Source organism: Oncorhynchus masou, chromosome 12 (genome assembly GCF_036934945.1).
Source record: "Oncorhynchus masou masou isolate Uvic2021 chromosome 12, UVic_Omas_1.1, whole genome shotgun sequence".
In the NCBI taxonomy this organism is placed as follows: domain Eukaryota; kingdom Metazoa; phylum Chordata; class Actinopteri; order Salmoniformes; family Salmonidae; genus Oncorhynchus; species Oncorhynchus masou.
Genome location: NC_088223.1, coordinates 68,538,871 through 68,563,475, shown reverse-complemented (window position 1 = coordinate 68,563,475; position 24,605 = coordinate 68,538,871). Strand labels below are relative to the sequence as shown.

At 42.9% G+C, this 24,605-nt stretch overlaps 2 protein-coding genes and 1 pseudogene across 3 annotated transcripts; 1 reads left to right on the top strand and 2 right to left on the bottom strand.

Annotated features, from left to right (window-relative positions):
* The first annotated feature begins 292 nt into the window (after window positions 1–292).
* Window positions 293–19,108, top strand: gemin5 (gem (nuclear organelle) associated protein 5). 2 transcript variants are annotated; one of them, XM_064981767.1, is made up of 28 exons: window positions 293–593; window positions 698–852; window positions 982–1,163; window positions 2,755–2,906; window positions 3,772–3,873; window positions 4,020–4,152; window positions 4,291–4,456; window positions 4,665–4,877; window positions 4,984–5,069; window positions 5,234–5,316; window positions 5,882–6,018; window positions 6,181–6,254; window positions 6,478–6,659; window positions 6,971–7,110; window positions 7,387–7,558; window positions 7,750–7,947; window positions 8,087–8,194; window positions 8,368–8,490; window positions 9,176–9,271; window positions 14,295–14,432; window positions 14,655–14,802; window positions 15,009–15,128; window positions 15,276–15,486; window positions 15,624–15,884; window positions 16,075–16,237; window positions 18,080–18,590; window positions 18,723–18,807; window positions 18,882–19,108. In XM_064981767.1, the coding sequence occupies exons 1-28, from the start codon at window positions 431–433 to the stop codon at window positions 19,041–19,043; spliced, it is 4,464 nt and encodes a 1,487-aa protein (XP_064837839.1). In that variant the 5' UTR covers window positions 293–430; the 3' UTR covers window positions 19,044–19,108. The 2 variants fall into 2 exon arrangements, with proteins under 2 accessions (XP_064837839.1, XP_064837838.1); XM_064981766.1 differs by having other exon boundaries at window positions 2,755–2,909.
* LOC135548989 (intelectin-like) lies at window positions 16,498–17,293 on the bottom strand (annotated as a pseudogene).
* A 383-nt stretch (window positions 19,109–19,491) lies between the features above and the next one.
* cnot8 (CCR4-NOT transcription complex, subunit 8) lies at window positions 19,492–23,895 on the bottom strand. The gene is made up of 7 exons (XM_064981770.1): window positions 23,767–23,895; window positions 21,847–22,025; window positions 21,529–21,722; window positions 21,234–21,395; window positions 20,934–21,078; window positions 20,483–20,593; window positions 19,492–20,298 (listed from the first exon to the last, which is right to left on the bottom strand). Exons 2-7 carry the CDS (start codon window positions 21,961–21,963, stop codon window positions 20,170–20,172), a joined length of 858 nt encoding a protein of 285 aa, XP_064837842.1. The 5' UTR covers window positions 21,964–22,025; window positions 23,767–23,895; the 3' UTR covers window positions 19,492–20,169.
* Window positions 23,896–24,605: the final 710 nt, after the last annotated feature.

Here is a 24,605-nt window from a genome sequence, read left to right as displayed (position 1 = left end):
CATGATATAACCAATAACCATACTCAAATACGTCACAAATAGTATGGTTAGTGCAGTTAGTATAAGTAGGCTAAACGCGAGCTGTGTTCGAATATCTTCATACTCTACTGTTCTTGTTGTGGTTTCGTTTTATCATTGTTAAAATCTTCATATACAGTCAATTATTAAAATGCATAATATACAAATATGAGCTGATAAAACAAAATGTATTCATCAAATGCGAAGGAAAAAAAGGCAAGCATACTGACATAGTTTAACCCTTCTCTGGTTCCGTACTCTTTACGACAATTGGGTCAATCATACGGCTTTCGTTCTGTTTATGATGCAGCATGAACGCTCCACTTGAATAAGACATGTGCTTTTGAATCGTTCTTTATTCCCCAGTGATGTGAATAGATTTTGATTTACTGTATATCAATTTAGATTCTGAATGTCGATTACTCCTTTCACAATGCACGAGAGACTTCTTCCAGCCTCTCCAAACTGGTACTCTTCGCGATGCAGTGACACGAATGACAAGGGTATATTAGCGTTTGGAGCTAAAAACACCATCTATTTGGTTGACGTTACAGCATCATCCTCTACAGTTGTTGGTAAGTACCCTATTATTCTTATGTTAGCCATTGTGTGTTCTAGAAGTCAGTCAGTGGACATGTATCAAATAAACATGGCTAATTCTAATTTGTCTTGCTTTCAGGTGAACTGGTTGGCCACAGAGAGAGAGTGTCTGGCTTCTCATTCTGCCAGCATGCCGGCCAAAGCCATAATTGTGCCAGTACTTCTGATGATGGGACTGTTAAATTCTGGGACACAAATGAGAAGGTCCTGGTAAAGGAGCATAAAACTCACCAGGTAAGTTCCACTCTGAGACCTTTTTTAATAGTGTTGATTCCATCTTGTCTCTCTCTCCCGGGTATAAGATACAATACTTTGAAAACCTTTTTCTATGACAAAATGTATCTAAGTCTATTATGTGTACAGAACACCATTACAGCCCTCCACTGGTCCCCTGGGGAAAAGAACCTTGTGGTGTCAGGGGATGAGAAGGGCATTGTGGTCTGCTACCAGTACAACACTGGTGAATCTCAAAGTTTCTTCCCCGAACCAAGGAATATCTTCTGCCTGTCCTGCTCCCCTCACAACTGGCACTATGTTGCTGTGGGGTATGATATTTAACCTCTAGTGGTGCATGCATGCACAATAATTGCTTATGCTGAGAAGTGTACATTTTAGGGCTGTCCACGACTAAAAAAAATCTTGGTCGACCGAAAGTCGTCTGCTCAAAATCTTTCCATGTAAATATACACCCTATGTGTGTTAATAAAATAAACAATATATGCAATGAGCTGTCTGATGCTTTAAGCTCACTGTTTGATTAAATAAGACACAAATTACTCAAAGGGGAGCTAGAGATCAAGATAAACAGAAGAAGAAGAAAATGTAACATGTCCCGACCATCATCCCACTCCTACTGGCTTTCCCAAATTCTGTCGTTAATCTCCTGAAGTTGCTGGCAATAGGCTACACGGGGAGTCTGCAAACTTTCTCATGTGGAATGCCAATTTATCTTACAATTTCTATCGATCTGTGTGCCAGTTATGGTTTTCTTATGCATATTTTTGTGAAACAGTTTCATTGGATTTATAATAACGTCTTCGGTATTTCAACATCATTGTCATGTGGTTAATCAAAATTCGATGAATATTATACAAACCCAAAAAGTAACTCCTATTGCCATTGCCAACTATGTAAAAAAAAATAGCCTATAAAGCTAACAAATAAAAACATTCCAGCCTGCAGGTAGAAAATATCTTGAGTTTGAATATAAATATCCTATAAGTCACATTGGCATGGCATGTCTGCAATGAACTTCAAATATTGTATCAACTATTAACTTGGCTCCGGCCGGAAGCTCCTTGCAATCAGAAATATGTTCAGATCCCCAAATGGCACATTTATATTCCTACATTTGTGCACCAGCCAGGTAGCCTATAGGCCTACTTCAAAGCGTAATTAGGTGCGCGTCCTTACTCAACATTGACAGGAGCGCTCCAAACAAAAGACTGACTAAATTTACAAAACTCATGAATGGAATGAAATTAACCAAAATGTGTTTCTTGTGTAGCATAGGTTGTGCGCTCTGCAAACAATGTGTCCACTCTGACAATGAGAACAGTAAAATACTGGAGTAATAATATATTTAATGCATTAACAGACATTACAGTAACCAAACAAACATTGTAGATTAGGAATTAATGGTAAATATACTACTGGCAATATATGTAATGGGGAATTGATGTACACTAACAATCAAACGCAAACAGTTCACACAATGAAGTTATGAAACAATGAATGTGCACAATGGCTGGAAAGTGCATTCTCGAGAGAGATGTGCCTTGTGCATCCACATTCCCCTTCTTGGACTGTCCCATCCCACAGCCTCCGCAATGGATTAGATCACTGAGATTGGCGTCAATAAGATGGGTGTCTCGTGTGCCATTAAAAACTAGTATATATTGATATTTTCTACTGCTCGACAACAACAACAAAAATCTAGGTTGAAGTAATAAAAAATAACAAAAATAACAAAAAAAATCTAGGTTGACCAACAGCCTATCGACCCGTTAAATAATTGTTGTCAGCCCTAGTACATTTCACAGCATCCATCGATATGCATCACGAACAGCAAATACCAGTGACAAATTACTTCCCAGGAAAACATTACATATAGTTATGTATCTTAATCTCTCTTAGGTACAAAGATGGCATGATTGTGCTGATTGACGTCAGTAAGAAAGGTGAGGTGGTGCATCGTCTCCGTGGCCATGACGACGAGATCCACGCCCTGGCCTGGGCTCCACTACCCAATGAGGAGGTGCTTTACAGCAGAGTAGACGACAACACAGGTGGTGTGTTATGAAAGATGCTGTGCCGAGCCATCCTAAATGTATTCAGTCAGTGATAAGTGGCATGATGAGAGAACTATCTATTTTTAGTCATCAATGTTTTTAAGATACGTTTTACCCCTTTGTCCACCAATGTAAAGCCTAAGGCCAGAAACCTTGGTGTCTTTTTTTTTTTACCCTGACCTAAACCTCCAGATGCATGCGAAGAAGGTTGTCCAGTCCTGCTCATCTAAGAAATATAGTTAAAGTCAAGTATTTTATTTCAGTCACTGATCTGGAGAAAGTTATACATACATTTTATTTCCTCACACCTATATTACTGTAACTCAGTCAGAAATCACTCTGTCTATAGTAAGTTCAAAATGCAGCTTGGCTTTTAAGAAGCACTAGGAAGTGTAGCCATTACCATATCACACCTATTTTAGCTTCTCTTAGCTGGCTACCTACCTGTCACTTCGAAAATAATAGAAAATTGTACTACACGTTCAAGGCTTGGTTTAGCCTCATCCTATATCGGATCTTTTATCTCCCTACGAATCAGGAAGCAGCCGGAGATCCTCTGGCAAGGCACTGTTGACAAGGCACTCATACATTAAAAGACACTGAAATCCTGACCATCTCTGGCAGACTATTCCAAAGTCTAGGTTGAAAACAGAGAGAGCTTTTGCCCTTTAGGGCCCCTAGACTTTGGAATGGTCTGCCAGAGGAGATCAGGATTTCAGTTTCTTTTAATGGATGAGTTTAATTAGCTTTTCTTTTTCATTGTCCTTTCTCTTGTCTTTTTGTTTCTTTGTTATTACTGTTTTATTATTATTTTATGTGAATCACTTCAATTTGTTACGTATAATTAAAATTATATTTTCAGAAACAACCAATGGGATGACCGAGGGCAAAGAAAAGGGATGTTATCTTGCATCTGGGAGCAAGGACCAGACCATAAGAATCTGGAGCACACTGAAGGGCAAAGGTGAGACGATATCCTAACTGAGTTAACAACCTGCATCCTCCATAGCTTTATCTGCGTATCATACTACTATTGAGAGTTTGTGCAGTATGCTCTTTAAGAGGGTCCCATCTCTTGGAGTTCAAGATGATTATGTCTCTCTCTGTCAGGTGTGATGACCATGAAGCTACCGTTCCTGAAGAGACGAGGGACAGGGGTGGATCCTGCGGTCAAGGAGAGACTCTGGCTCACTGTGCACTGGCCCAAGGGGAAGCCAACGCAAGTCGTGTCAAGCTGCTTTGGGTATGAACTATAAAAACATAATTGAGGATGGTACAGTTAATTGTGATAAATATGTTTTAGTCAGTAACTCGCCTAATACTTAATTATTTTGATCATTAGTTTTGCCCAGACTGTACTAACATTCCCCTGTATGTGAAGGGGTGAGCTGATCTTGTGGGACCTCACCAAGGGAGGCAAGCAGAAGTGGAGCCTGTTAGGAGCATCCTCAGAGGGCCAGAACCACAGCAGGATTGTGTTCAACATGAGCTCAGTGTGTGTTCAGGATAACAGAGAGCTCCTGCTCAGCACCTCAATGGACAGAGAGGTGAGATGAGGGTTAAACCCTCTCGATGTAGCTTGAGCAAGCAATTTACTGACTGTCTATTGACAACAGTGACACTTTGAGTATGGTGTGAAATTGGGCCCTATAAGTGGTCAATCAAACATGCGGTTTATGAGCATTACTTAGCGTGCATATGTGCCGAGAGTGATTACAGAATTTCTCACAAATTTGCTTCTTATCATTATTCCAGATAAAATGCTGGGATCTGTCGTCGTTGGACTGCTGCTGGACCCTTCCCACCCTGGGGGGGTTTGTGTACACCCTGGCCTTCTCTCCTGTGGGTACGGGCTGCTTGGCCCTGGGGGTGGGAGACGGCATGATCCGCGTGTGGAGCACCCTCTCAATCCAGAACAAGTACGACACCAAGACCTTCTGGCAGGGCATCAAGTCCAAAGTCACAGCGGTAAGCGACTCTTAGGGCATATTGATATCAGTTATTGACGAATGGTTTATGGTAAAACTGAATATGGCTAGCGTGTGTGTGTTTGACAATTCTTTGTTCATTACAGTTGTCCTGGCATCCAACAAAGGAAGGATCCTTAGCTTTTGGAACCGATGACGGCAAAGTTGGCATTTACGATGCTTTCTCTAACAAGTAAAACTCTTCATCTACAACTTTCTCTTAACTCTAGTATCTAAGATACTGTATGTTGGCGGTTTAATCCATACTGTTAGTGATTATCAACACTTCTCACCAAGACAATGACATTTCATGTCTGTTATGATGTTAATGAAAGGTCTTTATTGTGTTGTTTCCAGGCCGCCTCAGGTATCCAGCACTTATCACAAAAAGACTGTGTACACATTAGCCTGGGGACCCCCAGTCCCTCCTCTGTCATTTGGTAAGCTCGTAATAAGTGTAAGTGTGTGTGTACTGTATGCTGAGCACCCTCTGACCCAGCAACTTCTCTGAGTGGACGTTGTGCCAAAGCCATGAGTCAGCAGAAAGCATGCATCTCTTGACACTTTTTTTAATATACTCCATAATTCAATGAGTTGCGAAAACAATTATCTCTCTCCCTGAGCCATTCATTGGGAAATGAAGATGGTGGAAAGTACATTTTACCAGCTGCCGGCAGATGACATTTTGATTACCGTATCAGTCATTCAGTCTTTTGAAGCAGTAAACATAATTGCTCCTGTGAGAAAGATCTGCTGATGGTTTCTAAACCAACAAACACCTGTTAATTTGTTTAGACACTTTCTGCTGGAAAGGCTCCAGAATGTCATGTGGACATTGAGATTGAGATGTGACGTCTTGAGGGTTATCAATAACTGATTAGTGTTGTCAGCCTCTGCAACTATCAGATAATATACCATAAAATACGCTGGATGAGTATGATTGTGTGTGAATAAGCAAGACAAGGGGGTGCTGGAACAGTGTATAACAGTCAGCGTGTCATCCAGGTGGAACAGGAGACCGTCTGTCCTACAGCCTGTATAGCTGTGCTGGAGAGGGCATCATCCTACAGCATGACCCCTGGAAACTGGCGGGAGAGGCCACAGACATTGACAGGGTCATCAAGGACACCAACAGCATCAAGGTGAGATGGAAAGGCTATCTACATTTATGCATTTCCTTTTCAGCAAAATCCTCTACTTAGTTCCTTACGTATTTTACCCAATCACTACATGTGGCGATGTGCAATTGAATATAATGTTGGTAATTTGAATAGGTTTTGAAGGTCATGTTCTATTTTCTGCAGCACAAGCTGTCACCCCACACAGATCTCAGCTGGAAACCAGATGGTAAAGTTGTGGCCATTGGCAATGAGGACGGGTGAGTCCTCTCATTCCCTTAAACTGTGTATATAGGCCTGGAGAATTGCCTGGAACCAACTGTCGTCTAGAATGATTGAGTGCCTATCTAAAATAAGACTACAGCTGTAATGATGCATTTACTATAATGTGGTAGATTTTATTTATGTATCCATTTACAGTAGGTCACAAAGTGCTTGAAATGATATGGGGCTAACTATATTTCCTGGCTTTGTCTCTTTCAGGTCTGTAGAGGTATACCAGGCTCCGACTCTCAAGCTGCTGTGTACCATCCAGCAGCACCATAAGATCATCAACGTGCTGCGCTGGCACCATGAACACAGTTCCCTGCCCGAGCTGCAGTACCTCCTGGCCTCTGGGTCCAGCAACGCCTTGGTCTATGTCCACGACCTCCGCACTGTCATAGGTGAAAAGAGTTCCCCAGGGGTGTATTCTAAGAGCTGAATCTTATTTTGAGATCTGAGTGTTTAACTTGAATATTCTATTGATATGTTGTCTGATCTGTGTGAAAGACAAGTGTGCATATCTCAAGGTATGATGCAGTGAGGTTAATATGGGATGTAGAGACAGCAGTAGGCCAGCGGAGGTCTCCATTGTGAACGGTAGTTATGATAACTAATGGCCTTGGAAGATGTTTTTGCTATGCAGGAGTTAGCCATTTCTGGTTAATTTCACAGTATTTTGAAGTGGTCACTGTTTTTCTTTGTCTTTGTTCAGAGACTCCTCCAGAGATTCCCGTTGTGATGACCGAGGCGTATCGGAGCCTGGCGGGTCACACAGCCAAGATCACTGGCCTGGCCTGGAGCCCCCACCACGACGGTAGACTGGTCACTGTCTGTTACGACGGTACAGCACAGGTCCGTCCCAATGTGTTATTTACCTAACAACAGCTACACGGACCCAGCCTTTACACATTTTACTAGTGCCTACTGTTTTCTTCCATGTGGTTCTATATAGTGATGGGGGGGAAATTGATATAGTTGCATGTCGCAATATTATTTTGATCAATTTTATTATATCGATACATGGACTCCAAGTATCGTTTCTTTTTTGTTGTTGCTAGGTAGCGTTTGCTAGTGCTAGTTGGCTGTACCTGTGCCATTTATAGCAAATTAAATCTATATGGTCCCCAGGTGTGGGACGTGCAGAAGGAGGAGGGGCTGTGCAACTACAGGGGTCACAGGGGCCGGCTGCTGTGTGTCCAGTGGTCTCCTGTGGACCCGGACCTGGTCTGGACGGGAGCAGATGACTTCACTGTGCAGGAGTGGGCTGTGTCCAAGCAGGAATTCACCAAGCCCCCTAAAAGTAACAAAACATTTTTTTTATTTCTAGTTTTATTCACAACGTTGCTTTTTAGAATGTTGCTGGTTGTGTAAATGGTCAACATTTGATCATTTTCATATATTTGATTGTAAAGATCCATAACATATAGAGTGCAATGAATTGTATATTGTTCTAATGATAATACAAAGGTAAAAATGTATTTCTCTTCTTAGCGAAAAAGACATTTGACCAAGTTAAGGCCAAGTTAAAGGCCAAGAAGAAGAAGAAGGCAACTGGGAAAGGAGGAGCAAAGGCGGAGGAGAGCTTGTCTCTAATTGGAGGGGTGTCCCCGGCACCAGGAGAAAGACCATCTGACAATGAGGAGGAGGAGGATGAGGGAAGCGAGACTACTAGCATCTCCTCAGTGACAGGTAGCACTGCAGTCATGTCCAATCTACTATTACATTGTCTGTCTCAATCCAGTCATCTCCTTCAATTGCATCTGCCATATGCAATCCTTAAATAATGACAATGTCATACAGCTCACACATACTACTCTTTTTATTTTAGTCTCTTCATCCAGTAATCAGATGGACAGACCTGTGATGGAGAAAGTGCAAAATGGAGGGAAATCCTTACTCACTGTAAAGAAAGAAATAAAAAAAGTGGAGAAAACAGGTACTGTATGGAATCCTATCAAAATACACAAAGAAAATTGTTCATGGGGCACAGAGTTTTTTTCCTAACCACGTGAACTAACCAAGAAAAACATAGGGCCCTTTATTAAATGACAAGTGTAAGTATCCGTCTCCATCCACTCCAAACCCTCTTGCGGTCTGTCCTTCCTCCAGAGGTGACTCTGAAGAAGAGGAAACCTCGCTCCATGCTGCCCCTCAGTACCTCCATGGACCACCGCCCCAGAGAAGACCTCCAGCAGGACTGTCTCAACCTGGCAACAGTCAGGCACTCTGAGGGTGAGACTCAATCCAACCTTATCTGGATTATACTACAAGATTAGACATGTAGCCCAGTAGCTACACCTTTTGAGGACCTATATCAGGGATCATCAGCTAGATTCAACTGTGGGACGATTTATTTGGGGGTCGGGGGGCCAGAACATAATTACAAATAGGTGGTAGACTGCAAATTGACTGCAAAGAAGCCCAAACAGTTATTTTTGACTAAAAGGTAATAATTTCAAACCTCACTTACATTTGTATACGATCACGTGTCTCTCTATTATGCGTAGGAATATAGGAATATATAGGAATATAGGAATATATATATATATATATAGGAATATATATATATATATATATATATAGGAACATCAGGAAATATGAACAGATTTCTTAAATTAAAATCACTTGGCGCTGATTTCATGATGTTTTTTTGCTCAGAACTTAGGGGGCCAAATAAACCCCAGTTGGGGAACCCTGACCAAAACAATGAACATGTACTCAACTATTGTTTCCTGACTACATTTTCATGTGTAGGCGCCGGGATAAAAAAAAAGCACCAGGATTTGTCTTTATTTAAGTCTGCATCATAAGATTCATGAGACATGGTCCAGAAAGATAAGTGGTCATTTTTTTCCTGTCCTCCATAGAGCAGCGTTTGACTCTGACCCTGTCTTTGTCCATCCCTGTCTGTCCTCAGCCTCTCCAGCCCACTGTGTCCCAGGCCTGGGAGATCACATCCAACTGGGTCTGTTCGCAGACAGAGATGCCCTCTATAGGATGTTCCAAGAGGAGGGTGAGTACACCATCTTATGTTGTATTATATGATTGTTATTACACGTTCATAACGATTACATACTTTTTTAACACTTTAATAGCACTTATTATAACACTTTCATAATACATATACATGTGTTATAATGCTTTCTCTATGTGTCTATACATGTATGTTTGTATATACAGTACCAGTGAAAAGTTTGGACACTTACTCATTCCAGGGTTTTTCTGTATTTTTACTATATTCTACATTGTACAATAAGAATGAATAAGAATGAAGACATCAAAACTTTTAAATAACATGAAGTAACCCTCTGCGTTCCAACTCATCCCAAACCATCTCAATTGGGTTGAGGTGGGTGACTGGAGGCCAGGTCATCTGATGCAGCACTCCATAACTCTCCTTATTGGTCAAATAGCCCTTACACAGCCTGGGGGAGTGTTGGATCTTTGTCCTGTTGAAAAACAAGTGATAGTTCCACTAATCGCAAACCAGATGCGATGGCATATCGCTGCAGAATGCTGTGGTAGCCATGCTGGTTGTGTGCCTTGAATTGGAAATAAATAGATCCCAAAAGCAAAGCACACCATCACACCTCCACTTCCATGCTTAACGTTTGGAACCACACATGCGGATATCATTCGTTCACCTACTCTGCGTCTCACAAAGACTCATCAGACCAAAGGACAGATTTCCACCGGTCTAATTTCCATTTCTCGTGTTTCTTGGCCCAAGCAAGTCTCTTCTTCTTATTGGTGTCCTTTAGTAGTGGTTTCTTTGCAGTGATCGATCATGAAGGCCTGATTCACGCAGTTTCCTCTGAACAGTTGATGTGAAGGTTACTTGAACTCTGTGAAGAATTTATTTGGGCTGCAATTTCTTAGGCTGATAATGTCTGCAGCAGTGGTAACTCTTGAGTCTTCCTTTCCTGTGGCAGTCCTCATGAGAGACAGTTTTATCATAGCGCTTGATGGTTTTTGCGACTGCACTTGAAACGTACAAAATTCTTGAAGTGTTCCGCAGTGACTGACCTTCATGTCTTGAAGTAATGATGGACTGTCATTTCTCTTTGCTTATTTGAGCTGTTATTGCCATACTGTGGACTTGGTCTTTTACTAAATATGGCTATGTTCTGTATACCATCCCTACCTTGTCACAACACAACTGATTGGCTCAAACGCATTAAGGAAGACATACATTTCACAAATTAACTTTTAACAAGGCACACCTGTTAATTGAAATGCATTCCAGGTGGCTACCTCCTGAATTTGGTTAAGAGAATGCCAAGTGTCCAAAGCTGTCAAGGCAAAGGGTGGCTTCTTTGAAGAATCTCAAATGAAAAATATATTTAGATTTAACACTTTTTGGGGGGGGGGTTACTACTTGATTCCATATGTGTTATTTGATAGTTTCGATGTGTTCACTATTATTCTACAATGTAGAAAATAGTAAAAATAAAGAACCCTTGAATGAGTAGGTGTCCAAACTTATGACTGGTACTGTGTGTGTGTGTGTGTGTGTGTGTGTGTGTGTGTATATATATATATATATATATATATATATTTCACACACACTACATGACCATAAAGTATGTGGACAACTGGTGTGGATGAAATGGCCAATTCCCCTCCTTTGAAAGGGTGTCTATAAACCTTACTGTATATACAGTGCATTTGGAAAATATTCAGACCCCTTCCCTTCGACATTTTGTTAAGTTACACCTGTCTGTATAACGTCCCACAGTTGACCGTACATGTCAGAGTAAAAACCAAGCCATCAGGTCGAAGGAATTGTCAGTAGAGCACCAAGATAGGATTGTGTCGAGGCACAGACCTGGGGTAGGGTACCAAATAATATCTGCAGCGTTGAAGGTCCCCAAGGACACAGTGCCCTCAATCATTTTTAAATGGAAGAAGTTTGGAAACACCATGACTCTTCCTGGAGCTGACTGTCTGTTCAAACTGAGCAATCAGGGGAGAAGGCCCTTGGTCAGGGAGATGACCAAGAACCCGATCGTCACTCTGATAGAGCTCCAGAGTTCCTCTGTGGAGGAGGGGGAACATTCCAAAAGGACACCCATCTCTGCAGCACTTCACCAATCAGTCCTTTATGGTAGAGTGCCCAGACGGAAGGCACTCCTCAGTAAAAGGCACATGACAGCCTGCTTGGAGTTTGCCAAAAAGGCACCTGAAGAAACTCAGACCATGAGAAACAAAATGATCTGGTCTGTTGAAACCAACATTGAACTCTTTGACCTGAATGCCAAGCGTCATATCTGGAGGAAACCCGGCACCATCCCCGCGATGAAGCATGGTGATGGAATCATCATGCTATGTGGATGTGTTTCAGCCTCAGGGACAAGGATACTAGTCAGGACCGAGGCAAAGATGAACAGAGTAAAGTACAGAGAGATCCTTGATGAAAACCTGCTCCAGAGCACTCAGGACGTCAGACTTGGGTGAAGATTCATCTTCCAACAGGACAACGACCCTAAGCACACTGAGGCGAGGAAACATTGTCACCACCAATAAATCCACTATAGTTGAACATTTCAATAAGCATTTTTCTACGGCTGGCCATGCTTTACACCTGGCTACACCTACCCCAGTCAACTTCCCTGCAACCCCCCACAGCAACTCGCCCAAGCCTCCCCATTTCTCCTTCATCCAAGTCCAGATAGCTGATGTTCTGAAAGAGCTGCAAAATCTGGACCCCTACAAATCAGCCAGGCTAGACAATCTGGACCCTCTCTTTCTAAAATGATCTGGCAAAATTGTTGCAACCCCTATTTACTAGCCTGTTCAACCTGTCTTTCGTATTGTCTGAGATTCCCAAAGATTGGAAAGCTGCCACAGTCATCCCCCTCTTCAAAAGGGGTAACACTAGACCCAAACTGCTACAGACCTATATCTATCCTACCCTGCCTTTCTAAGGTTTACGAAAGTTAACAAACAGATCACCGACCATTTCGAATCCCACCGTACCTTCTCCTCTATGCAATCTGTTTTCAGAGCTGGTCATGGGTGCACCTCAGCCACGCTCAAGGTCCTAAACGATATCATAACCGCCATCGATAAGAGACATTACTGTGCAGCCGTATTCATCGACCTAGTCAAGGCTTTCGACTCTGTCAATCACCACATTCTTATTGGCAGACTCAACAGCCTTGGTTTCTCAAATTACTACCTCGCCTGGTTCACTAACTACATCTCAGAGTTCAGTGTGTCAAATCGGAGGGCCTGTTGTCTCTATGGGGGAGGGTTCAATTCTCGTGCCGACTCTCTTCTCTGTATACATCAATGATGTCGCTCTTGCTGCTGGTGATTCTCTGATTCACCTCTACGCAGACGACAACATTCTGTATGCTTCTGGCCCTTCTTTGTACACTGTGTTAACTAACCTCCAGACGAGCTTCAATCCGTACAACTCTCCTTCCGTGGCCTCCAACTGCTCTTAAACGCAAGTGAAACTAAGTGCATGCTCCTCAACCATTCACTGCCTGCACCTGCCCGTCTGTCCAGCATCACTACTCTGGACGGTTCTGACAACTACAAATACGTAGGTGTTTGGCTAGACTGTAAACTCTCATTCCAGACTCACATTAAGCATCCCCAATTCAAAGTTAAATCTAGAATTGGCTTCCTATTTCGCAACAAAGCATCCTTCACTCATGCTGCCAAACATACCCTCATAAAACGGACCACCCTACCGATACCCGACTTCGGTGACGTAATTTACAAAATAGCCTCCAACAGTCTACTCAACAAATTGGATGCAGTCTATCACAGTGCCATCCGTTTAGTCACCAAAGTCACATATACTACCCACCACTGCAACCTGTACACTCCTTGGCTGGCCCTCGCTTCAAACTCGTCGCCAAACCCATTTGCTCCATGTCATCTACAAGTCTTTGCTAGGTAAATCCCCGCCCTATCTCATTTCACTGGTCACCATAGCAGCACCCACTCTTAGCACGCGCTCCAGTAGGTATATCTCACTGGTCACCCCCAAAGCCAATTCCTCATTTGGCTGCCTTTCCTTTCAGTTCTTTGCTGTCAATGACTGGAACGAACTGCAAAAATCACTGAAGCGGGAGACTCATATCTCCCTCACTAGCTTTAAGCACCAGCTGTCAGAGCAGCTCACAGGTCACTGCACCTATACATAGCCCATCTGTAAATATCCCATCCAACTACCTCACCTCAATACTGTTATTTATATATCTTGCACCTTTGCACCCCAGTATCTCTACTTGCACATCTATCCCTCCGGTGTTTAATTTGTATATTGTAATTACTTCGCCAACATGGCCTATTTATTGCCTTAACTCCCTTATCTTACCTCATTTGCACACACTGTAGATATACTTTTTCTACTGTATAATTGACTGTATGTTTGTTTATTCCATGTGTAGCTCTGTGTTGTTGTATGTGTCGTAGTTGTAAATGAGAACTTGTTCTCAACTAGCCTACCTGGTTAAATAAAATAAATAAATAAACACAGCCAAGACAATGCACGAGTTGCTTTGGGACAAGTCTCTAAATGTCCTTCAGTGGCCCAGCCAGAGCCAAGACTTGAACCCAATTGAGCATCTCTGGAGAGACCTGGAAATAGCTGTGCAGCGACGCTACTCAGGATCTGCAGAGAAAAATGGGATCCCCAAATACAGGTGTACGAAGCTTGTAGCGTCATACCCAAGAACACTGAAGGCTGTGATCGCTGCCAAAGGTGCTTCAACAAAGTACTGAGTAAAGGGTCTGAATATTTATGTAAATAAGTTATTTCTGTTTTTTTTTTGTAATAAACGTTGTTAAATTTCTAAACCTGTTTCCGCTTTGTCATTGTGGGGTGTGTTGTGTGTAGATGTACATTTCTTTAATCCATTTTAGAATACAGCTGTAACGTAACAAAATGTTGATAAAGTGAAAGGGACTGAATACTTTCCGACTGCACTGTGCGTGTGTGTGTGTGCGCGGATAAAAGGTGACTGACAAATCACTTCCATTCTTCTTATGTTGTGGTGTGCCTTTGAATCCTGTAGAGGAAGGCCATGTGGAGGCAGGTCACTATGAGTCTGCGGTGTACCTGAGACTATGGAAAGGTGACATCGCTGGAGCTCTGCAGGTGGCCACTGAGAAAGGAGAGCTGAGTGATCACCTGCTCTCAGTTGCACCTATGGGTAAAGGGCACTAATTTTAATTGTAAAATGTTTTATTTCTTTATTTATTCCATTTTAGAATGCATATTTTGAATATTAAGTTCTTCAGATTCAACAACCAACTAGTCAATTTAGTTAGTTTTTGATTAGTATAATTTTTTTGTTCTCTTGCTCTTTGACATGGTGAAGTGCTGTATGTAAAATGCATGCAGGTGTGTAATAACACTTGTGAAACCCTCTCAGCTGGTTACCAGGTGTGGCTGAAGACCGTGGAGGTCTATGTGAAGCAGCTGTGTCTTCAGGAGCAGTTCCTCAAGGCTGCCTCCCATCTTCTCTCCATCAACAAGGTCTACGAGGCCATCGACCTCCTCAAGTCCCACCAGCTCTACAGGTCATTCAGCAGACACACACACGTTTGTCTGTTTATTTTACACATAAATGATGAAATAAAGAATAACAAAGTTAGTGTTGTAGGAGGATCCATTAGAGTAACTTCTAAGTGGTAGGATTTTAGATTGTGCTACCTGTGACTGACCTATCAATGGGAGTGATCATTGTAATCTCTAAGCTGTGAGTGAAATGTTTGTGCTTTCTCAGGGAGGCCATAGCCCTGGCCAAGGCTAGGCTGCAGCCAGATGACCCTGTGCTCAAGAAGCTCTACACCACCTGGGCAGCCGTGCTGGAGAAAGACGGCCACTTGTCTACTGCTGCTAAATGGTAATTAAAACTAACCTTTACCTATTTTCATTAATAAAACTGCGTCTTGGTGTAAAAGTGCACTGTGCAATGCAGGTAGAGTAAAATCTGGTTCCTCGAAATAGCCGACTTGATGCTAAAGGAACTCGATGTGTATTTATCACTCAGTTATCTCGCCGTGGACTCCAGCTTCGACGCAGCAAAAGTCATCGCCAAGAAAAACGACCCTGTCTCACTGAAGACGGCCGCCAGTCTGGCGAGGATCGCTGGCGAAAGCGACCTGTCCTATTCACTCTCCCTGAGATGTGCCAAAGACCTGGCGTCCTCTCAGGATTGGCTGGGAGCACAGCAACTCCTCAGCACACATGAGAGCCTATTGGTAAATTGCCCTGAACTGGCCGCTGCTTATAGATGAAGATGCTCTATATAGTCCCATTGATTAGCTATAGATGATGGTCAGATAAGAGTTGCGTGTTGATTTTCATGCTTTATCTATACTGTCCCCCTCTGCTATAGGCCCACCGGTTACATTACTGCACTATTGAGCTGCTCACTGTGAGTCTAACAGGGACCGACATAGTGACTTGGACCTGTTCCTCCATCCATCCCTGGTCTGCTCCCTGTAAGAATCAAGATGGCTTCCTTGCTACCCTGAAGGCTGTGTGGGAGAGAGGGTTTGCTGTCTCCCCCAGCAACCCAGAGATACTCAAAGCTCTTCACCAACAACTGAAGGCTATAGAGAATCCTCAGACAACACCTAAAGTTCCTATGAAACAGGTAGGTCATCAGTGGACAGAGGCTGGGCTGGGGTGAAATTATTCTGCTGATGGGATGGAGAGATATTGACTGATCTTAATATGAAAATGTAAGTTTGTAGACATTTAGGAGAAGATCTACTCTGTAGACAGTGGTGCCTCTGCCTGTGTTTTCATCTGAACCCACTGTAAATGCTCTTGTCCCCCTCCAGCTTCTGATCCAGCTGTCCCTTGACCTGACCCTGGGTGCAGTGAGCTGGTTGCTAGGTGACTGGGGGGCGGCCCTAGAGAAGCTGTTGCAGGGCGTGGCCAGAGGGAATGAGGCGGGTCACTTCTTGCTGATGTCAGAGACCTGTCGGCTGCTGTTTCCTCAAGGTGACTCAACATCTTAGTTTACCCATCTTTATTATCCATGGCAAGGATTACACACTGACGCATAAGAATATAAATGTATACAATATTTTTTGCACATATACTGTATTTGTACAGTACCTTCAATTTAGAAATGCTACCATAGAGCAATGTCCAATACATATAATGTTAACAGGGTTGTTTTTTTTTCATACAACAGCCATTCTCTTCAGTCTTATACAAAATCCATAAACCAATCTTATACAGTTGGTGGCACAGAATGGTTAGTAAGTTAAACATTGTTTTGCTGTAATATAATGCATTGATAACATGTTTAATATGGATTTTAATGGTGGAAGAGGCATGGCAGCTTCAGAGATCTCCTTAGATGCACTCCAGCCTGTGCCGTGTCCATGGACATCCCAGTCAATAGACATCCTAGTATAGGAGTGGCCCCAGGGAAGTGTCCACCTCCTCCAATACCGTAGTGTTCAGAGTTGCAGCCAGTTGGTTTAATCCCAGAGCAGATGGCCATGGCTGCTCGTTCATTATTGATCGCTCTGAATGTGATGACGCCAGGTTTAAACTAATTTCTTGGCTTGGGTCCATAAAAGTCTGGTGTGTCTGTGGTTGTAAATAAGAATGACTGGTCCTCTGTTGCAAGACGCTACATTGTATATCACCGGGTAACACTTGAAGAGTTGGTTTCCCTTTTGAAGGGTGAGGAAGTGTCTCTGTGTGGTAGAGCAGGATGGAGGCCAGGTTCCAGTGTTCCATAGGAGTTGTTAGGGACCTGCTTCACTGACATGTCCTCAGCCATGGTGTCATAATACCCAGGGCTCTTGGAAGTTGTTGGCGCTTGCGCCCTCTGGTGTCCCAAAAGTGGCCCAGTTCCCCTCTCCGTCTGGGTGGTTTGTTTTTATTTTATTTAACTAAGAAAGTCCGTTAACATTCTTATTTACAATGACGGCCAAACCCTAAGGTTGCCTACCCTGCTGGCTGGACCAGCGGTTGCCTACCCTGCTGGCTGGACCAGCGGTTGCCTACCTCGCACTTCCCGTAAATGTTGTTCTCGTGCATGCTTGCCACAAGTGTCCAGCTGCCAGTGGTGGTCATATCACTGAAGGTCTGGTATATGATCCCACTTGCTGAGTTCAGGTAATACAGCACATCTTCATGTTGGTCATATCGGTCCCTTATTTCTTTGCAGCTTCTGGCAATGGCTTGTGTTTCAAAGCCAGTTCTGGCCACTGCAGGCCTGTCCTCCTGTACTGCTTATGCAAGTTGAGGCAGTGAAGTGAAATGAGTTGTAAGTCTGTCTACGTGTTATATATTGAAAACAGTAGAGGGGGATCATCAACAGGAGAACACAGATAAATGTCTGAGGCTCTGACTATAGGAGGTTCTGTTTGTGTTCAAGTCTTGGCAATACTTTTATTTATACTCATGTCTTAACCATATGCTCTTATTTCCCATGTCTGAGAGAGAACTGAAAAGAAAGCTATAAGGATTTACTGGAAAGTACTAGCCCATCTCAGCAAAATTGTGTTGATAACAAGAATGGTAAAACAGCTAAACAATGATAAGCCTAGTTGATTATCAATAACATTCACAAGAGGCCTCACGTTTGATAACATGTACTGTTATACTTTTAATCTGTGTGAATTAGTCCATTCCAGGAAAAAAGGCCCAACCCTTTAACTGCAGTTGCACTGCCTGGTGACAACAGGGCAATCTGTGCCTACAGTACTCAATATCACTGGAAGTGTGGACACTAAAGCTGTATGGTCCTCGTCTTTCAAATGTATGAAATGCATCCTTTAAACCAATGTGAAATTCTCATTAATTCTACTCTTTCTCTGCCAGGTATCGACTCCATCTCAGAACACAAAAAGATGGTGGACCCCTCGGATGAGAAGGCCTTGGCTGCAGCTCGGAGCCTGGAGGCGTTTGTGTGTTACCAGGACCTCTACCACATGTGGTGGAGCCTCAGCACTAACACAGCAGGAGCTCAGAGAGACATGACTAATGGACTGCACTCAGCCAGCGAGAACCACATCAATGGATTAGATGGCCACGTTACTGACACTCCAAATGGAGATGGGATGGGATGGTGTGTGAACGCTCAGAATGGAGACGTGAAGATGGGAGTGTGTGTGAACGCTTGCCAGGTGCTGCTGTCTGAGCCCCACGCAACCTGCCAGGCCACACAGAGGGCTATAGCAAAGATCCAGCAGAGACTGGCCTCCATGGTGCACCAGCACAGCCAAACCCAGGAGACTAAAGCCAGCTATGGGGAGGGACAGACTGAAAACCCCACCTCGGCCCAGGGCTCCACTCCAACAGACAGCCAAGAGTCCACTGATGCAGGACAAGGGTACAGCATATTTTTTCTCATTGTGTCTTTGGACATTAGAGTTAGCTGTTTAGACTATCAAGATAACTGCAATAATTTGTTACTTGGTAGTTGATGTAAGTTGGTTATGATTGTTTGTCATCTGTTTTTCAGAGCTGACACTGAATCTCTACCCTGCTTGATTGCCATGGTTTCTGAGCACCACAAAGAGTTGGCTGACATCCCAGAACATGTCAAAGTAAGACACCCTCATACTTTTTTACTGAACTTTTTTCTGATGCTATGGTCTTTAAAATATTTTTTTTATTTCAGAAATATCCATACCCAGATGTTCTGGAGTGCTGCTTAGTTCTGCTCTATTTGAGTAAGAGTTCCGATCTTGTTCCTGATCACCTAAAGAATGAAGCAGTGGCCTTGATCCGCAAGTATGGAACTTCCTCTCTCCGCAAAGCCTCCCAGCGATTCCTATCTTAATGGTTATTTTTCTTCAGTCTGAACAAAGTCAATGTAAAATGCACATCAATAAACATTTTCACTAAGCTAAGTCTGATTTACTATACATGGGTATATGAATACCAGCCTTCAAATAAATGTGTATTGATTCAGAAGTAGGATTTTAGTTCAATGTCTTTGCACTGCTGGGGGCCTAGGCCCACTCAATTGTGTACATTACTGTGGTTAGAGTATCCCTCGATCATAGGCCCTGATGTCTAAGGCTCTAAATAAAAATTCCAGGTAGCACAGCAAAATATTTAGGAGCATATGTGAGAATTGGTTGCATGTTACAACTATAGCAAAAGCTTGGTCTAGGAAGAAATGGCAGCATGATATGGATAAAAAGGCTCTGCAGTGCAACCCTTTCACCTAAATATTTTGCAACAGGGACAGAATTGGTTCAATAAGGCATGCCCAAAATAGGAAATACTATTGAAAATAGATTTTTTTTAATATACAACTGTTTCAAACAATGCATGTTGTAAAAACAATAGCAACCACAAACCATCTTTTTAAACAGAGCAGTGAACAAATTAAAAGCAAATGTTGCACAGAACTGCAGTGTGCCCCTAACATTTATACTCAGACCAGCCTGGCACCCATCTAAAACTTCTGTGAAATTTTACTTTAAAAATGGTATGATCCTACAAGCATGTATCCAACAAAGAACTGGTTTTCTGATTGATACCAAGGCTTGAGCTACAGTTGGGTTTAAATAACGTTGGTTTTGAAAAGCAGTGCAGATAATTGTTGAGCACTTTCAAATGCTAAACTTCTTATTCGAAGTACAATACAAGAGCTGGTCCCATGCTTTTAAAAGAGTTGTTACTGCAATGCTGATAAACAAAGGTTTCTGAATACTGGTCCTGGGTGATAAAGGCTCAATAGTGGTACAATAGGGAATTTGAATGACAGTCTGCAGTAAAATCAACTATGACAGAACAAAATGGGTTCAAGAGCAGAGTCTGGTAACCAATGTCCTTTTTGCAGCTGGTGAAGCTGGACACAAATTAATCTCATGTATTCTGGGAGTGGGGGGAGAAAATAAACATCTACTGGATAGGTTAAAACAAGTGTGGCTTCCACTTGATGGCCTCGCGGTCGATCAGTGCTTGTTGTTGGTTTCCTCTTGGGAAGAGCTTGAGATGCCGTTCTGATTTTGAGTGGACCCAGAGCCCAATCCATACAATCGCCCACAATACTTTGCGTCATCAATGTTGTCTTCAAAGAAAAGCTGCAAAAGAAGACAACTTGTTTCATGTAACTCCCAAGATGCCAGTCCTCATCGAGACTAGTTCTCAAACTTCCCAATCTTTTCTTTCCTGACCACTCTTCAAAAAAAGACTTGACAGGTGTAAGTACAACGTTAAATCTGTCCTTTCACCTATTAGTTGTCATGGAAGACAGACAATAGGTACCTCTTTCATCCTAAAGAAGGCCATCCCTGTGAGCAGCGAATCCGAACCGGCCTGGTGTTGTCTCCCGATCCTCTTTAGTTCCAGCTGGTCAGCCACCTCTTGGAGTCCTCCCTGAACAAACACATGTTGACACTCAGCTAACTGGAGACATATGCTCTGCCTCAGAGGAAGTCAAAGGACATTTCATGTCAGTCACATTTTGGTGAAATAAAATATATTTGTAAAAAGGTGGACACCTCACTATAGGCCAGCATTGACTAACTGAGGTGGTTTGATGAGCCATGCTTGTGTGATGGAGTAACCTTGCCTGAGACTTAACTTGCATTAGGTAATCAAGCTAATGCCTAGGCTTCAGCTCAGCAGGCTAACTAAGTTGAGACATTTGGCAGCCAACAGTGCGTTCATTGGTTTTGCAAATAACATAAGCAAGTTACCAGGAATGTCTATTTACCTTCAAGTTTTTGCAGCTCTTCATCAGATATTTGACATCATAGATTGCAGGGAAGAAGAGATTGAGGATCTGGAAGAACTCATGTTCCTCCTCAGGTAGCCGAGTGTCTGTTAATAGCTTCACCAGGTAGCCAAAATCGTACCCGCTGCAAATGAGAAATACGACAAGGAGATTCATTACAACTTGATTTTGCAAATGACTACTAGGGCACTGTTGGGAGTGTTTATGACTAGGGCCCAGAGTTTATCCTGTTTACCAGAAAAAAATGCTAGGCCCACCTACATCGCAACACATCCCTACCTGTGAAAGGAGAGCCACTTGACATTTTCACACAGCACTAAACCGGATGTCATCAGGAGCTCAGCAAAGTAGAGTGTGTCAATCCCCTCTTCCTCGTGCTTTTTGAATTGGAGGCCGGAGTTCTGAAGTAAGTCTATCGAGTCCTGGGAGTACATATCCTCTCTGTTTACAAAAGAACAGACGATTACTCAAGAGCCTTCTAACGACGCATCAGATCCTACCCCAAAACATAAGCATAGCATAGTTTTAATCTCATTCCTGGCTATACTGTTTTATAACAAGGATTAAGACCCACGTTAAATTAAATTTGAAATTGAACTGCCATGTCGTCGTTCCAGGGGGATAGTCTCCATCCTCGTTCATAAATGACAGTCCCAGTTGGATGATTTTCAGAAGGTCCACGTTGCACCTCAAGAGCTGGTACTGGTAGTCTACCGTACTGCGAAACTCGCCAATGGGTCGAACCACCACTCCGGGGAATTCTGTGTCCTGTTGGAACAAGGACATCATTAATGACAAAAAAAAGTTTACACAATACATACCAAAACCTTCATAGATCTACTAAGAATCAATGAAAAAATTTGCATAAGGCACATTTATCATGATATATTACCATGGCAATGAAGTTGTAGCTTTGAATTATCTGTCGGATTTTCCTCATTTCCTCATCCACATTGCTTGCCCAGACCTCACAGATAATCTGACTGGTATCTGCCAGTGCAGCTGGCATTTTTGCAGGTTGAGGAAAGGACTGAAAACCCCGACAATTCTGCAGCACTTTCAGGGAACAGTCTGTTGAAAAAAATTCAAGAAGAGGTTGAACGTTATCTATGCCATTCAGCTAATCATCAAATAACTGCAAAATGATAGTTAAAGTTGTGTGCAGTAGCTGGAGTTAACACAAACTAATATATATCTTCAAAATGTGTGGATTCAGCTATTTCAACCACACCCATTGCTGACAAGTGTATAAAAATCAAGCACACAGCCATGCAATCTCCATAGACAAGCATTGGCAGTAGAATGTCCGTACTGAAGAACTCAGTGACTTTCAACATGTCACAGGATGCTACCTTTCAAACAAGTCAGTTTGTCAAATGCCTGCCCTGCTAGAGCTGCCCGAACAACTGTAAATGCTGTTATCGTGAAGATGAAATGTCTAGGAGCAACAACGGCTCAGCCGCAAAGTGGTAGGCAACACAAGCTCACAGAACAGGACCACAGAGTGCTGAAGCATGTACAAATCTGTCCTTGGTTGCAACTTCAGCACAATAACTGTTCCTAGAGAACGTAATGAAATGGGTTTCCATGGCCGAGCAACCACACACAAGCCTAAGATCACCTTGCGCCAAGCATCGACTGGAGTTGTGTAAAGCTCACCGCCATTGGACTCTAGAGCAGTGGAAATGCTTTCTCTTGAGTGATGAATTACACTTCACAAATCTGGGTTTGGCAGATGCCAGGAGAACATTATGCATAGTGCCAACTGTAAAGTTTGGTGGAGGAGGAATAATGGTCTGGTGCGGTTTCATGGTTCGGATTAGGCCCCTTAGTTCCAGTGAAGGGAAATCTTAACGCAACAGCATACAATGACATACTAGACGATTCTGTGCTTCCAACTGTGGCAACAGTTTGGGAAAGGCTCTTTTCTGTTTCAGCATGAAACACGTGCACAAGGCGAGGTCCATACAGAAATGGTTTGTCGAGATCGGTGTGGAAGAATTTGACTGGCCTGCAGAGCCCTGACCACAATCCCATCAGTCACCTTTGGGATGAACTTCAACTGCGAGCCTAGCCCCACATCAATGCCCTACCTCACTAATGGTCTTGCGGCTGAATAGAAGCAAGTCTACGCTGCAATGTTCCAACATCTAGTGGAAAGCTGTTATAGCAACAACGGGGGGGACCAACTCCATATGAATGCCCATGATTTTGGAATGAGAAGTTCGACGAGCTGGTGTCCACATACTTTTGGTCATGTGGTGTACATGTCTGGGCGCCTAAATCAAAACCTGACTGGCCTGTATGATGCCAGCGAGATAAAGAGCAAACGAACTTGGCTGGATAAAACAATCCCGGTGTTGGTTTTCTGCAAATGAATTAGTTGATTGTATAAACACTGAACTAGCTAAGGTTACCTAGCAACAATTAAATGACGGACAACAAGCTATGCAGTAGCTAACTAGCATCCAAATGGCATGTAGCATTAGCTGCCGTTAACGAGCCCAGATACTGTGGAAACAATATTGTATGCCAATGCTAGCTAGCTAGCATCACTGGAAGTTAACTAAAATAAAATGTTCGCTCTCTCGAATCAGTCTTCTATTACACATAGTTAAATACAACAGCACGTAGCCAAGCTACATTGGGATAGCTAGGTTGCTCAGTTTGCCAGCATTGGTGACGTCAAGATGGCTCGCTAGCTGGAAACCACCAGGCTAGCCAACTCACGTTGGGAATAGTTTTGACTTAAACATATTATTGTATTAGCTAGTTACTATGAAACGTGTAAAGCACAAATAACAATATCTACCTGATCCGTCGTATGATCTTGTTCCGTTGGGGCTACTGCTAGCCCTTGCTAACGTTGCTGCATAACGTTGGCTTCCTTACTCTATCGGAAGTCATAGAAATACATCTAGGCAGGCGCAGTAAAAAAAAAAAAAAAAAAAAACTCACCTTCACGTCTCACTTGATGCTCTGACCAGTAGCTAGAGTATGGACTGTGGACATACACCACCTCATTGTTATCCCCCCCCCCCCCAGAGAAATACAAACTTAAATTGCTACATATCTATAGCGTGTAACTTCAATAATGTACATCAATGATGTCGCTCTTGCTGCTGGTGAGTCTTTGATCCACCTGTACGCAGACGTCACCATTCTGTATACTTCTGGCCCTTCTTTGGACACTGTGTTAACAACCCTCCAGGCAAGCTTCAATGCCATACAACTCTCCTTCCGTGCCCTCCAATTGCCTTTAAATACAAGTAAAACTAAATGCATGCTCTTCAACCGATCGCTGCCTGCACCTGCCCGCCTGTCCAACATCACTACTCTGGACAGCTCTGACTTAGAATACGTGGACAACTACAAATACCTAGGTGTCTGGTTAGACTGTAAACTCTCCTTCCAGACCCACATCAAACATCTCCAATCCAAAGTTAAATCTAGAATTGGCTTCCTATTTCGCAACAAAGCATCCTTCACTCATGCTGCCAAACATACCCTTGTAAAACTGACCATCCTACCAATCCTCGACTTCGGCGATGTCATTTACAAAATAGCCTCCAATTCCCTATTCAACAAATTGGATGCAGTCTATCACAGTGCAATTCGTTGTCACCAAAGCCCCATATACTACCCACCATT